Below are 16,007 nucleotides of genomic sequence, written 5' to 3'. Positions count from 1 at the left end.
CTTTCTCTGTGCTTCCCTAGGCAGTTAACAAGTTAACTTGAATGTGAAGATTTGCCTGATTTAATAGCCTTGTTCTTTTAGTCTTTGTCTCCTCCCATTTTGAAATGTGGAAAAGTAGGTTTTGAAATCCTTTTCATTAAACTAAATTACTTTATTTTTCCATTTAATTACTGAACCTTCTTTTGGAAAGTGAGCCAGTGCTTTATCTTTTGCCATGATTCTCTGCAGTTTTCTAATAAGAGGCACATCTAACTTCAGTACCAGCCTGGTGACCTGCAGGGGATTGCTGTGTCACAGGCTTGGCCTATTTGCAGTGAATTTGTTCATCAGTTCTAGTCAAGTGATCTTCTGCCAGTGGTGAAAAGTGAAAAGCAGAGGCACTGTTTGTCTGATTCATCGGGATGGCATTCCTGTTTATGAATGTGGAAAAGGTCGCTGTTGCTGGGAGTCCCAGGCTCCTGGGGGAGCGGAGCGGTGCGTGCTGGAGTCAGGCAGGATGGCTGGAGGCTGTCTGCACACCCTCTGCTGCAGGGAGGCTCCCTGGTGTCTGCAGCTCTCTTGGCAGCCTGGGAGCACAGTGGGGTGGTGCTTTCTGGCAGGAGCACATCTGGGTGGGAAAGCCTCTCCTCCTAGGCAGCCCCCGAGGCTCGGCTGCAGCTCTGGTCCCTGCCAGCCTTCCTCCCCCTCTGTGTGCTGCACTGCTGCCTTTCCATCCTCAGCTTCAGGGGTTTCTTCTCTGTGTGGGAAAACTCTGCTTGTGGCTTGGGATTAAAAATAGGTCCACTTCAGAAAATTTGATTCTGCCTTGAGTTTTGTGGTTTAGGTTATTCTACTTGGATGTGAGGTTGTAAAGATTGAAAATGGTAGAGTGTGTTCTGGAAAAAAGTTAATTATATATGCTTTTAGAGTCAGATCCTTCATTAGAAGGAACGATTCAACCTCTGGAAACAGGTAACTGTTTGCCATATGGGCTTTATATTAGTGCTTGCCTTGGAGTAACATGAGTAGCTGCAGTTTATTTACAAGAGACTGAGTCATTATTAGAAGAATTTTATCTGCACAGTAGGAGGTATCGGCATGGTTTGCATGTCCTTGGTTGTGTGAGCTGCAGCAGTGCTGTGTGGCAGCTTGTAGATAACTCAGCAGCAGCAATTCTGTATCTCAGAGGCTTCCGTGAGGAAACTTTAATTTAGTTTTATAGATACAGCCTGGATCTGGAAATGTAGTGAGTGTACCAAGAGAAGCATCATTCAGGATTGAGCCCCGAGGATCCCTTTTGTTCTCAAATGTGTATTCACTGCTCACAGCTGTTCCCTTTTGTCATTTCTGGGTACTTTTTTTCAGCAGAACCCTCCTTAGTGGGCTTGTACCCTAAGTGCATGTGTCAGATTTACTGTGGCAGTCTTGAGCTTTTTTTTTTTTTGTCAGTTAAATGCAGTATGAGCAAGAAATCTTCACAGCCTACAACATGAAATCAGATTTGAGCTTTTAAGGGGAGGATGGTTTATTTGTGGGTTTGTTTTCTTCAGCAATGTTCTAAGGCAGTATGTTGCTGGAATGCTTACTGTTTTTCATATGGGAACTTTTCAAAACAAATGCTGTCAAGTGCTTAGAATAGCCAGCAGTCCCATCTAGGTTTGATCTTACTCACATAAGTAAGAACTAAATAATCAAAATTTTTCACATTGTCTGCTTTTTGTCTTTTTAAGACCACGCTGAACAATTTATTTTTGGTTTTTAGAGTAATCAACCAGTACTTAGTTTCCAGACACAGCAGGGAAAGCAGTCCATACTTAATGTGTGGATGATCTGTTTTAGGCATATATTTTGCTTTTGTATAAAAACATGAAAATGTCAGACTCTGGATCTACACAAATTTTCCTGAGTATCTTTTGAGTATATTCAGGTCGATACCTTTCCATAAACTATGCACAGATCCTTCAAAAATACAGAACTCTGTTGCAAATTCTGAACTAACTTCCATACATGAAAGCAGAGTTCCATTTACTGACAGCTAACTTTTTAGGACATTTGGTTTTTAAAAGGAAAATTGACATAACCCGAACCTAGTTTTACTCATGGCACTCTACTACACTGCATTAAATTGCTCAGAAAAGGTTACTGTTTCAAGCTGACAGGTTTTCTGGAGTGTTTTAGGCATTTGTCTCGTGTGTGCTTCATCTTGCTACGACTGGAATGTTGTGGGATAACAACTCATGGAAAGATTTCTTGCATAAAGTCATCTGACTCCTGCAGTTGCCTGAAACAGCAGGATTTTACACATTTCTTCTCGCTCAGCTTTGCAGGAAGACTCAAAGTTACTAGCACATGGCTGCTGTTCTTACAGCTTCACTCCATCATTTATAGAATGTCTTCTCATTGCATTTTAAAATAAAAAATAATTTATAACTAACTATGTAGAAGCTGTGGTTTGAAAAGGAGTGGCTGGAGTGTTGGGTTTGTTTCCATGGAGTGGGTCACATGTGACTTGGTATTGCATGTTTGAACATAAAATATGTCCTCATAATTATATTACATTATTACTGACCTACATTTGCTAGAAAAATAAATGTTCCCTGTCTTAACCCTGTTGGGAGTTGAACTAAACTGATTTGTTCACCTGGTCAGTTTTCTGTTATTATCTGTAAATACTTGTGCTCCCTGCTTTGTTTGCACGTTAAGACTGCAACTGGCAATTAGTATTGAAATAAAATGCTTCTTTCTCTTCACCTAACCATTTTCATGTTTACTTTTTCACCCTCTCAGATACAAGCAGTCCATCTGCAAAGGAAGGCAAGCCTGTAGAAAATGGAGGCCTTGTGAATGAAGCCCCTGGAAAGCTGATGCATAGGTGTGTGGTTTTATTTTCTTTTTCCTCTTGCCCTCCATCCATTCAATCCAGTCACTCAGATGTGGATAAACAATAATTTGATGGCAATGGTATTTGTTAGAGGGAAAGTACATCCTGCTGGATCCAGCAGCCTGAGAAAGGCAGAGCTGCTGCTGCTCTGTGGTCCAGGTCCAGCAGTGGGAAGTGCTGCAGCAGCCCCGCACACCCAGCACCACGGGGCCTCCTCAGCCCCTCTCTGGCTTTGCTCTGGGAATCCACGGTGTGTGTCCATGCAAGGTGCATCCCTGCAGTGCCTGGGAGCTGCCTCTGGCATTGGAGCCCCTGGCATTGGATCCCTGAAGCTGGCACAGACTGGCACACACTCATGCCTGCACACACACAGCTCTCGTGATTTTCTTCCCTTGTAAGAAACTCTTGTGTTGTAGCAAGATATTGTGGGAGAGTGTTTTATAGGCTGGGGCAGCTTTTGTGTGTGTTCCTAAGGCTTCTGCATTCTCCTGCTGTCAGATGGGATGAAGTGCCAAGTGCACCTTGAGTCTGACCTAATGCAGCTGCTGTTCTGCTTGCAGTCACTCTGATTACACCTTCCCAAAACCATCTCCTGGTCTGTTCCTCATTCTTATGGTGCTCTAACAGTGCCTCTGTTCTTCTGGTGCTCTAGAGACACTGTTTCTGGAAGCTGATGAGTGCCTGTGAGTTAAGTGGCCTGTTTTGAGGGGAGGGCAGGTATCCTTTTCACACTCCAGCAGCTGCTGTGCTGATGATGGGGTTTGGAAAGGCTGGTCTTGATGGTCACAAAGCATTTTTCTTGCTGGAGTGATTGTGCAACCAAGACTTGTTTATCTGGTGGCTGTTACTTGCACCTGGACATGGGTACTTGGGAACTGAGTGCTGCCAGGGAGGGGTGGGAGAGTGCCCTGAGGGGACAAGGGGGGCTCAAGGAACCTCTGGCCCCGTGGTGGCAGGTTAGGACATCTCCATAGGAGTGGAACTGTGGACTGTCAAAGCCTAGATGTGAGGTAACACCTGTCCTGTGTCAAGCTAAGATTAAAAATTAAATGTCTTCAAACAGGCAGCTCAGTAACTCTTCAACATACAGCAGGGACACTGGGAAGGCACAGCAGCAGAGCAGCACAGCAGAGCTGCAGAAGCCACTTGCTGAGAAGAATTCCTGGAAACTGACAGAGGCTGACACAGCAAAGACTGGGAGGGTAAGGCTCCAGTTCCCACTTCCTGTGCCCTTCTTCAATTTTGGGAAAATCTATTTCAGAAGAAAGTAACTTTTGAAGACCATGTAACTGTTGTGAGAACAGGCTGAGTGAGTTCTTGAGCTTGCTGCTTGTTGTGTAATACTTGATGGGAGTGTTGCTGTGCCCTCTGCTCCCAAAGCTGAGCCCCGTGTTTGCCTGCAGGAAGAATGCCAACACAAAACTTGTGTGAGGTGATGGGCCTGACCACATCAAAGTGTAGAAGGAGGAATGAAAACCTTGCAGCTATTTCTTGGAGAGAGGTTGTGACAAATTAGGTGACCTAATGAAAACTGCCCTTTGGTAGGGAGCTGCAGTTGACTCAGATGAATTTAAGCCAAGTTTCCACTGTAGACATAAGTATCTAATCCCAGGATACCCAGGGCTTTTTGAGAAACCTGAGACTGGGGTTCCTGGGAAAGTGGCAGTTACAGCTCCTAGCAGTGTTGCTTGAATCCAAGCTTGGATTGCTTGCTGTTGGTTAAAGATAGATCACAGGATACAAGCCATGTGGAGCAAGGGTTGGTTTAAAGGCTTTTTGTGGTACAGAGAGCCAGAAACTGGAACTCCTCAGTGAAGTTTTTGGCTCTGCTACTGATGCTCTGTGGTACTTCAGGCAGGTCCCTCCCTACTCCTCCCTTCCCTGGGATGACAGGGGAGGGATGATGTGTGCCTGCCCTGAGGCACTGTTGGATTTGGCACATCTCCACAGAATGCTTTGCAGCCTGTGTTCCCAAGCAGTGGCTCTGGAGTGCAGCTGCTGTGTTTTCATGGCCTCACGGAGGGATACTGACTTTAAATAGGTGTTGGACAAGGGGCAGTTGCTGCTTTTGAAACCTAGCTGCAAAATGAGTATTTCTTTTTGTCTTCTTTCTTCAGGTAAAGGCATCAGTGTACTGGGACTACATGAAAGCAATTGGACTCTTTATGTCTTTCCTGGCCATTTTCCTCTTTATGTGTAATCATGTAGCCTCCTTGGCTTCCAACTACTGGCTGAGTTTATGGACAGATGATCCTGTTATCAATGGGACACAGCAGAACACATCTCTCAGACTGGGAGTATATGGAGCACTGGGAATTTCTCAAGGTTTGCTTGGTCTTGTATATTTAAAGACTTGCTAGTTCAGTGTTTCTAATGCTCTTGGTGCCTGCAGCAGCATTTTGCTAAGGATTTGAGTATGTGTTTTCATAGGAAGATGAAAAACTTGAATTAAAAAAAAAGAAACAAGCAAACCAACCTGTAGAATTATTTGGTTGCAAAAATGTGTTTTTCCTTTCATTTGTAAATGAAATTTCTCATTTCATTTGTAAATGAAATTTCTCAAAGTGAGAAGTGTTTTGCTGGCTGATGAGTCAGAATTGTGACAGAATGTCTGATCTGAGAAGACTCTCCTTGGCCTGTCAGCAGACACTGCTGGCCTGGTCTGCAGGGCAGTGGTCACAGGGGGCTGTGGCTGTGGCTGTGCTGCCTCCCTGCAGCCCCAGCTGGCTCAGCTGCCCTGGCTGGGTTTGCTCTGGCTGCCTGTGGCTCCACCCAGGGCACTGTGGGGAGGCTGCTTCAGAGATGTTTTGTTTTGTGTCCTCTTTGTGGTTTAGAGTTTGATTGCCATGTAAAACCAACACCCCACATACCCATTTTCAGAAGTGCCCTGAAAATCCCACAATAAAAAACAAATGCCAAGAGCAAATTCAGTGATTTTTGCTCAGGGAAAGTGTTCAAATATTACACAATTTTTTGTAATGGAGAAGCAATGAAAGGAATGTGATGTTTTCACTGGTTTTATTTTTTTAACTACTTGACATATTTGCTGAGTCTACCTGAAGTGAACCCAAGTTCTCGGGATTATTGCACTAGAGACATCCTAATGCTAAATGATGACAAAACGAGGAACAAATGAGGAACAATGACAAAAAGTTTTGTGTGAGAGGTGGCAGCAGTTAATAATGAGTTTCCTTTTCTAGGTATTGCTGTGTTTGGCTACTCAATGGTTGTGTCAATAGGAGGAATCTTTGCATCACGACACCTGCACCTGAACCTGCTGCACAACGTCCTCAGGTCTCCCATGAGCTTCTTTGAGCGCACTCCCAGTGGGAACCTGGTGAACCGTTTCTCCAAGGAGATAGACACCATTGACTCCACCATTCCACCCATCATCAAGATGTTCATGGGCTCCACATTTAACGTGATCGGGGCTTGTATCATCATTCTGCTGGCCACACCTATAGCTGCTGTCATCATTCCACCCCTGGGACTTGTCTACTTGTTTGTGCAGGTAAAGGGTGTTACCTGGGGGAACCAGGACCAGCAGTCACATCCTCTGTTTTTTGAGATTGTTCTTACCCTGCACGAGGAAGGATTCTAATGTGTTGGGTTTGAGTCATGCTTGACTGACTGTGCTTTGCATGGTTTACTGATAATCTGATGTTAGCTCAGCATTTCCTTCCTTTGTCATGTGTAAGATGACTTCTGTGCAGAAATTAATCCTTTAATATCTACTTGATAAAAGTGCCATTAGATTTTGTGGCAAATTTTGCACAGCTTGTTGCTCAGAGCCCAAATATGGAAAACATGGGCTTTTCCAAGACTGCTTTCCAAACCTGAGAGCAGCCTTTAGTATGTGTGTGTATTGCTCATGGGCCTGTTTCATCAGAATATTGTCTATGGAGCAGTAGAGTGGGTGGCAGCCTTTCACTCTTGTCCTGTGTGGGCAGGGTGTGCTTGCTTCACTCTGGCTTCACTCCTGGAAACTGGCAGAGCCAGAACAGATCGAAGAGAAGCAGCTGGGGTTTGACTTTGGCTCTTGAATTTGTCAATCCTTGTGGCTCCATTGGTAAACCTTAAAGTGGTGATATGTGTGTTTTATCCTGTTGAAGTAAACTTGCTGATAAAAGAAAGAGGAGAAGGTGGCTCTGGCATGAGATGGGTTGATGGGCAGTTGTTTAGAGGCAGCAGAGAGGATGTCATGGTCCTTCAGGCCTGAAAGTGCTGGAGAAGGTGTGTATTCCCACGTGTAAGCGGAATCTCTGTCACTACCAGCCCAGATGGCAGGGAGCTGTTTATGATTCCCCTTGTCCTTCCAGACACAATCTGGGTGTAACCATAGCTCTCACTCTCTGATTGGCAGAGGTTCTACGTGGCCACGTCGCGGCAGCTGAAGCGCCTGGAGTCGGTGAGCCGCTCTCCGGTGTACTCGCACTTCAACGAGACCCTGCTGGGAGTCAGCGTCATCCGAGCCTTCGAGGAGCAGAAACGCTTCATCAGGCAGAACGACATGAAGGTGGATGAGAATCAGAAGGCTTATTACCCAAGCATTGTTGCAAACAGGTACCGTGGGGCTATGGAACAGCAGTTACCTGGGGAGGACGTGGATGTGCTGGCTGTGCTCCTTATCTGGCACAGCCCTTGGCGTGCTTGTCCAGGGGAGGCAAGTCTGTGTGGATAAATCCGTTTCGGAGCTGTTTTGTTCAAAGCTGTGTGATGAAATTAAAATTCTGCATCTCTCACCTTTCTGAGAGTTCCTGCCTTGCTTCTGGGTTACATTATTTTTAAAGTTTTATTTTATTAATCCCCATGTTCAGAAAGCAGTCGTAATTAAGACAGGAGTTTATGCACCTGAAAGAATCATTAATTTTGGATGCCTCTATATTCACACACTCTTGAAGCAGAGCCTCAAACATCTTGCAGTGCCTGTGTTGCTAGCAGGACACACATGCCATATTATTAATCTTACAAAAAGATGTGTAACAGACCATTTGTTGTCCACATCTGTGATCTCTGTGGGTGAATTCTGGAAAGATGTTTTCGTGCCTTGCAGGTGGCTGGCAGTCCGTCTGGAGTACGTGGGGAACTGCATTGTCCTGTTTGCAGCATTGTTTGCAGTGATTGCACGCAACAAACTCAGTGCAGGGCTGGTTGGGCTCTCAGTGTCCTACTCACTGCAGGTAATTTTGCTTTTTCTAAAAGGAGCAAAACCTCTGAATTGTTAGACTGCATCAAAAAGTCAGAGCCTTGATATGGCTTTGGATAGAAAACTAATATAAAGAACGTAGAAAATAATAATTACAAATAGTATCTGAGGAGATGCTGGGAAGTTTCTTCTTTGCTTTCCCTGTGTGAGGGGATGTGGCCAAGGTGTCTCGTCCTGTGCATCTTAAAGGCATTTAGGCTTTCCTCCTGTCCAGTGCTGATTAGCCAAGATCTTGCCTGTGTTTTGCATTCCATGAAATTGCAGTGCTTTGGTTATTCCATGTTTTTCATGTATTGCAGGTAACCTGTTCAGTGTAAACTGCTCTCTGACTGCTTTCCTCCTTGCAGATCACAGCGTACTTGAACTGGCTGGTTCGCATGTCATCCGAGCTGGAAACCAACATTGTTGCTGTTGAAAGAGTCAAAGAATACTCTGAAATGGAGAAGGAGGTACAGAGAGCTGCCCACCACACTTGTGGAAGCCAGTGCCCTGTTCTGAGGGCTCAGCTGTGCACTGAGAGGGTTGGAGGGTGGGACAGAGCTCAGGGCTGTGGGTGCCTGCCAGGGACGGGCTGGGTCCCAGTGGGAAGTTCCTGTTGGTGCTTTTGTGGTGTACCCACTGGTATTTACACAGTGCTATTTAGGGAATGTGCTCTTATGTTCAAGGCTAAGCAGTAGGGGAGCACAAATGTTTTGGTTTCCTAAGACTTAAACATCATGTTTTTATGTGTTTCTCTTTTTGCACTCAGTATGGGGAATAAAAAGGTTTTACTTTTTTTTTTGTTTGTTTTAATTCAAATCACATTATTAATTTAATGTGCAGTTGTTCCCTTTATGGTTATGGAGTTCCCTGGGTCTTCTCTTTGCCTTGCCTGCACTTGAACCTGACTTGAGTCACTATTTTTGCAACCAAACATTATGAAGACCCTTCCTAGATTTTTTTTTCTAAAGTTCTGGTAGCAGACCAGTGTTTATACATGCAAAAGCCTTTTTATTTGGCAGTGGCAGTGAATGCAGTGGGGTGTGTTCTTTCTCACCCCTGTGGGAGGCTGAGGCAGCAGGATTTTACCAGCTTATGGATGTTTCAGTGCACAGTCCCAGCCTAACTGCTTCTGGTTGCACGTGTGGCTGCCCCAGAGGTTTCCTTGCCATGGTGGGGTGTACAGACAGGTTGTCTGAATGTGTGCTGCCTGCATGATTCTGCCATTGCCAAGAGGGAAGTTTATCCAGCAAGTGGGACTTGAGATAGCCAAGCCCTTGGCTTCGCACACCATTTCATCTGTCTTGACACTACTCTGCTCTCCTCATCACAGTTCCTTTTGCAAATTATCCCCTAAGAAGGATTTTTCTTAATTGCAGTGTGAGTCCTCTGAGCCTGTGTTGGTTGAAGCAGCAGCTGATCAGAGGTGTTTGTGTGGCTCTTGCAGGCTGAGTGGAGCATTGAGCAAACAGCCCCAGCCAGCAGCTGGCCCGAGGAGGGGAAGGTGGAGTTCCGAGGCTACGGTTTGCGCTACCGCGAGGACTTGGACCTGGTCCTGAAAAACATCAATGTTACCATCAATGGGGGTGAAAAGGTAATGACTGTCAATGTTACCATCAATGGGGGTGAAGAGGTAATGGCTGAATTTGTGGTGGAGTGCTGAGTTCACAGCTCTGCAGAAGCAGAAGAGAGGTTTAATGCTGTTCTGTTATGTGTCTGGGGTTCTTAAGAACTAGAAAAGCTTCTGTGGAATCAGCCCTGTTGTAACTGCAGATGTTGTGGGCTCTCAGCCTTTGCAAGGTGTGTTCTGCACCAGGGATAAAGAAACACTGTTATGTGGGGCTGCCAAGTATCATTTGGCCTGGTTTCACTGGGAGGTGAGGTTTATCCTGTCTTGTCTCCCCTTCCCAGGGAATTTTGCTAATTTGTTTGCCATAAGCAAAGAGGAGTAGGTTGCAGAGCGATTAAGTTAATTATAATCTCAGGAAAATAGCCTACAGTAGAAGAGGGAAGCCTGATCTAGTAAGGCAGAAGTTGCAAGGTGAGACTGAAGGAAAAAATGGGACTTCAGAGCAGATTCTCTGGATCTGGCCAGGCTGATCTGTGTGTTTCTTCTCCTGCTTCCTTGCCCAGTCCTGTGTGGAGTCTCTGATGTCTATTAATAGTGTGGTCTTGCACAGCAGCATAAAAGGTAGCTATGAGAGATCTACTATCCAGCTTCCTTATTTGTGGTAGCCAACTGGGCATTTGTTTTCTCCTGAGTGCACACTTTCTACCTACAAATATGGGCAGAATGCTACCTCAAGTAGCAAGAGTAGACAGATGGCAAAAGGTGTATCAGCCAACCAGAGTAGCCATCTTTTATATTTGAAAAGAATTGATCAAGACTTCAGTCTAACTGGGAAGTAAATCATATAGTGTGAAACTGGATGCTTCTGGTGTGTGGATAACCCCAAAAGTATGATGATGTGTTGGTTTCAGGTGGAAATGCTCAGAAATGCTTTAACTCTTCCTCAGAGTAAGTTGTTCTTGTATTTCTTCCCAACAGATTGGAATAGTTGGAAGAACAGGAGCTGGAAAATCCTCGCTTACTTTGGGTTTGTTTCGGATTAATGAAGCAGCTGAAGGTGAAATTATTATTGATGGGATTAATATTGCCAAGATTGGGCTCCATGACTTGCGGTTCAAGATCACCATCATCCCTCAGGTAGGTGCAAAATCCTGCCACTACCTAACTTCTTGGCTCTTTGCAGTGCTCTTTCCATAAAGTACTGAGAAGAAAATTGTTATTCCTCCTCTGATCTGTGCTATGAAATTCAGTCACTTCAGCTTGCCCTTTCATGGACTTGAAACCAAGCTTTTTTCCCAGGCTGGTTTCAATTTGCCTGTGCCAGGTAACAAGTAGGAACTTGGCTGTGGCTGAGCCATGTTGTGGAAGCAAAACCTTGGCCTCTGGACTCAGGAGCTGATCACTTACAGACTACAGACAGCTCAGCCTGAGTGGGAAGGGCTGATCCCAGCTGAACACCTGCTTGGGATCCCCCTGTGAGCTGGGCAGAGTGTGTGCTATCAGTGCTGTCCTTGCACAGAAACCATCCCAGTCAAGCCCAGCCAGCTGGGGGTTTGATGTCCTAAACATTTGGAAGTACAGCTTTACGAGCATTGGATTTAGTCTCAAGTGTTTTTGTTCTTTCTGTGTAGCCTTTATTGCCTGTTCTGATTCAAAGTAAGACTATAAAATGTGATGTTTTCAATTACCATTGCAGCACACTGGCAAAAACAAGTGAGCTCACTGTAAAACGTTTTCTTACCACCTCTTTTGGAAATCTGGGGGTGGACTTTGCTCTCTCCTTTTGACTGTTTTGCATCAATATTTCCAAAGTAGTATTTCTTCCTGTCTGAGGGAAAAAAAAAGAGTAATTTCATTCATATTGCAGCTGAAGTGTTGAAGATTTACAGATTATTAATTCCCTAAGAGGTGAAAAGTGGACCTGGTAGTCCCTGCTGACAGAAGGTTGAACAGGGAGGGCCTCTATTTTAGCCTAGATGTCCAGTAAAAAGAAATTTGGCTGGAGTTTGGGTGCTTTGGTTTCTTTGTGGTGTTGGGTTTTTTTCCTGAATTCATGAGTTACTGACTAATGGAAAGGTCTGAACTGCAAGAATCTGCAAAGGGAAGAGGTCAGGCCCCCAAGAAGAGTAAGGAATAAGAGTAAGTGAGAATAACTTTTTATTGGAAAAAACAAGCCCTCGTTCCTAAATGCAGTATATTAGCTTGCTTGCAACTGCATCTGTACATGTTATTTCTTTTTGTTATCTAAGAAATATTTGTGGAGCACCTGCCATGTTCTGTGTCCATTGTCAGTTACCTCTTTCCATGACCAGGATCCAATATTATTTTCTGGCTCTCTGCGTATGAACCTTGATCCTTTTGACCAACATTCTGATGAAGAAATTTGGAGGTCTTTGGAATTGGCTCACCTGAAGAACTTTGTATCATCCCTTCCTGATAAACTGAATCATGAGTGTGCTGAGGGTGGTGAGAACCTCAGGTAGGTCAAAGCAAGTGTGTGCTGAACTGGATCATGGGTGTGCTTGTGCAAGTTGTGAAGCCCCAGCCCTGGGTCAGAATCTGGAGAGGCAGCTGGAGAATTCTTAATGTGACCAGACAATCAGACAACAAGGTTTTATTCAACCTGTTTTCAGCTCTTGAGTTTGGGAATTTCAAATAATTTGAAGAAATACTTTGAGTCAAAGCTTGGGCAGCCTTGGAAAGCATTTAAGCAGCAGCATTATTCTAAGGAAGCTGTTCACTTACTGTTTGCACCTTATCAGGGTTTTATGTGTTCAGTTTTTAGAAACCATTTGAAGTCCAGTCCTCAACACTGCATTGATGCAGTGAATCAGCCTGATGCAGTTATGCTAAAACCACTTGTATGCTCCTACTACATTGCCAGGACCTCATTTGAGGGGGATGTAGTTTCAGATGCTGTTAGATATTCTGCAGGGAAATAGTAAGACTCCTCTTTAGAACAAGGAATTGCCAGGTTTCAAAATGAATACCAACGAATGGTCTAAACTTGTTCTGACTTTTCTCCCTGTGCTCCCATCCCATCTGTGCAGTGTGGGACAGCGCCAGCTGGTGTGCCTGGCACGAGCTCTGCTCAGGAAGTCCAAAATCCTGGTTCTGGATGAAGCCACAGCAGCTGTGGATCTTGAAACAGATAAGCTCATACAGTCAACTATAAAGTCTCAATTTGAAGAATGTACTGTGTTAACTATAGCACATCGTCTGAACACAATCATGGACTACACGAGGTAAAGTGGTGCTGCTCTCACCTTGCAGACTGTGTGCCCTGCACTGTGCTCCACTGAAATGGCCATCTTTGTGTTAGTTGGGTGTTTACTGGTTCCTTTTTAGCTGCCTCTGCACAGAGCTGCTGGAATCCCTGTTTTGAGGGGTAGGGTGTGTTTGTGTTCTGGCTTGTGGCTGTGCTTGGTGTCCCTCTGTCACACTGCTAATGTGCTGTTCCTGCCTGGGCAAACTGGGAAGGGGAGACAGGCAAGGACAGGAGCCTGTTCCTGGGTCTTGCCCTAATTTAGGCACAGGCAGCATAGGGAGTCCCAAGGGACAGATCCTGCCCTCTGAAGTTCATTTGCTCTTCCACTTTCCATCACTTCTGGTTATAGTTCATACAGCCTCCCTTATGCTGGCTGCCTTGCTAAGGTGTGCTTGAGGGCCAAGCTGTTGTCTCGTATTTCAGTTTTAGGCTCTTGTCCCTTTTACCACAAAATGGCAAAGTGACCACTTCTAGGATTTCAGTGTGCTTTTGTAGCCCTCTGTGCTGTCAGTAGTGCCAGATCAGAGAGAGGAGCTCTGCCAGCAGGGGAACATCCAGCTGGGCCGTGGCAGCAGTGACACCAGGCAGCAGCCCCTGCCAGGGCCTTGGTGACAGTCTCTGCAGGGCCTTCCATCCATGGGGGAGCTGGAACAGGGCTTCAGCAGAGAGCTGACCACTGACTTGCTGGCTTTCCTTGGCCAGCTGGATGTTTTTGTTTGTCACAGAAGCTGTGTAACAGCAGCTGCTGTGGAGAGGTGTTAAGGGAAGGTTATCCCGGGCCTTGCAGGGTCTCACAGGCCCTCACACACCTTGACAAGAAGTGCTGCCAGCTCGCTTCTGGCTGGCTCAGGGTGCAGTGCAGAGCCTCCTGTGCAGGGGCAGATGGGTAACATGTGCTGTGTCTGCAGATGGATGGGTGACAATGACACAGACCCTCTGCAGAGAGCTGGGGAGGGACAGTGAGAGCCACAGCCTGTTCACACAGTCAGCACTGTCTTCACTTGCAGATAATGGCTGTGCTGCAGTCTCTGTCTGTACACATATATCCATGTTCACTGGCTTTCTGGATCTTCTTGTGACCTTTTTTCCCTCTCCTTGTTTTACAGAGTTTTAGTCCTGGAGAGAGGAGAAGTGGTGGAGTGTGGTACCCCAGACCAACTACTTCAGGAAAAAGGCATTTTCTATAGCATGGCCAAAGATTCAGGCTTGGTGTAGCATTTGAACTTGGCTATTTACTGTGGGGAAGAGGGAGGTGGTACATTTGGAGAACTGTAACTTCTCCTGAGCTGGACTGAACCACACAGCTGAGTTTCAGACACAGTGAAGTTAGCCAGAGCATGGCAGTGGAAGCAACATAAAGATGCAATTTTTTCTTATTTTTTATTTCTCCTTAGTATTGATTTTAGCCACCTTTAGGAGAAGCTCATACACTGTGGAAGACACTTCAGAGACTCCCATTTTTTGCCTGAAATCTGTCATTATACACTCAAATGTACAGCGGAGTGATTCATGAGAGAAGTTCAGAAAAGCTTTTTCTTCTCATCTCTTATGTTCTGAAGTTCCCTCCCTTTTTTTTTTTTTTTTTTTTTTTTTGTTTAAAACATTTTTGTAAATGCTAGTTATTTGCTTGTTTGCGGATTCCTCATTTCATGAGCCATCTATTGTGGGATGCACTTGGAACATTTTGTGGCATAAAGTACTATAGTCCAAAGATTTTTCTTCTTGTGAAATAAAATGTGTGCCAGACTTTCTCCTTATGGCATTTACTTTACATGGTTAATGCTTTATGCATTGTCCTAAAGGTTTCATGTGTTTACAGCGTAGAGCAGCAAGTTCACTGTCACATCAGTAGTGCTGATGTGAAAAAGCACAGTCAGCTTCAGAGCAGTGTTTCAGCATGTCTGGGATGACAGTCACTCCAGAACCAAACTGTGCAGCAGATGGTGCATTGCTGTGTGCTGATCACCCCCAGCTCACTCAGGAATTCCGACTGGGGTGCCCATGCTGGTGACACCTGTGGGGACAAGGCTGAGCAGCGAGGATTTGCCTGAGCAGAGGCTGCAGGCTCAGGGTGACCTTGATTGTAACACCCTTGGCTTTGGTAGTTCTGTGCTTTCACAGCAGCTCTGCCACATCAAGGACCATTAGCCTTATATCAAAGAAACATGCCCTTCATGCTGCTGCTGTTGACTTTTAAATTTTGTGGGAAAATGTTCTGTTGCAGTTGGTTAAAAATAAAAATAGTGCTTTTAAAGTTTTGTGTTGGAAGGGTCTAACAATTAAAATGGCAATGGAGTCTGGTTTTCAAGATCTATGTTGAATTTTCATCTTTTTGTGGTAAGAAAAAAGTTACTTTTCTAATGTTGTGATTAGTCTTATTTTAAAGGAAAATGCTGGAAGAAAGCAAACTAAGTCAGATGGATCCAGATACTCAGCACTGAGAATGTGGACTTCTGTGATTGATATTGCTGACCTTAATACTAGACAATTGTTGTCCTTAGAGTAAAGCTATTTATTTTTTTGTAAATTATGACTCTCTGAAATTGAATAGACTGAAAATTTCTTTGGTATTTTTTGTAATGACAATGCAAATATTTGCAAAGAACTTGCAGTAAAAAATTGTTTGAAAGAAAATGTGTTATTTCTTGCCTTTTGTTTGACAAAGAGTTTGCTTAGTCAGTTCAGCTTTTTGCCGTGGCAGTAGAAATTATTAGTCCTGCTTAGACTGATCATCCTGCTTGTCCTGATATCTGGGGTTGTTAGGGTGGTGGGTAAGAAGCCATGAGTGTAGATAACTGTGCTGCACTTGGGCTGCATTGTTTTGTGGTTTGCTGAGCAGACCAGGTGACAGTGGCGGCTCAGCAGAGCAGGAGCCACAGTGCTGTGGACCTTTGTCACCCCCAGTGGTGCCCACGGCCGGTGTCTGCCACATCTCCTGAGCTTGCTGTGGATCTTCTCCGTGGAAATGGAACGAGCAGGGGCTGCCTGGGTAGTTTGGGGATGAGCTGTGAGTTACATTTTTCAAATCCCCAAACACTGGTGCAGCACTGTGGTGGACAGAAGGGTGGAATGCTTGGAGCACATGGTTTATAGGGGCAGAGCACAGGGCAGGGCAGGGGCTCTG

The 16,007-nt window shown here is 45.0% G+C and overlaps 1 protein-coding gene across 1 annotated transcript in view; it reads left to right on the top strand.

Annotated features, from left to right (window-relative positions):
- ABCC1 (ATP binding cassette subfamily C member 1) overlaps positions 1–15,453 on the top strand; it is a 47,259-nt gene extending 31,806 nt beyond the window's left edge. Inside the window, 12 exon segments of the mRNA XM_041462396.1 lie at positions 2,767–2,851; positions 3,924–4,062; positions 4,978–5,185; positions 6,061–6,371; positions 7,224–7,423; positions 7,914–8,040; positions 8,414–8,515; positions 9,493–9,639; positions 10,594–10,752; positions 11,928–12,094; positions 12,666–12,860; positions 13,990–15,453. Coding sequence (XP_041318330.1) covers positions 2,767–2,851; positions 3,924–4,062; positions 4,978–5,185; positions 6,061–6,371; positions 7,224–7,423; positions 7,914–8,040; positions 8,414–8,515; positions 9,493–9,639; positions 10,594–10,752; positions 11,928–12,094; positions 12,666–12,860; positions 13,990–14,098 — 1,949 coding nt within the window. The 3' untranslated portion in view covers positions 14,099–15,453.
- Positions 15,454–16,007: the final 554 nt, after the last annotated feature.

The sequence above is a fragment of the Pyrgilauda ruficollis genome, unplaced genomic scaffold (genome assembly GCF_017590135.1).
Source record: "Pyrgilauda ruficollis isolate IOZ18807 unplaced genomic scaffold, ASM1759013v1 scaffold16, whole genome shotgun sequence".
NCBI classification, from domain to species: domain Eukaryota; kingdom Metazoa; phylum Chordata; class Aves; order Passeriformes; family Passeridae; genus Pyrgilauda; species Pyrgilauda ruficollis.
This window is presented reverse-complemented; position numbering and strand designations above follow the sequence as displayed.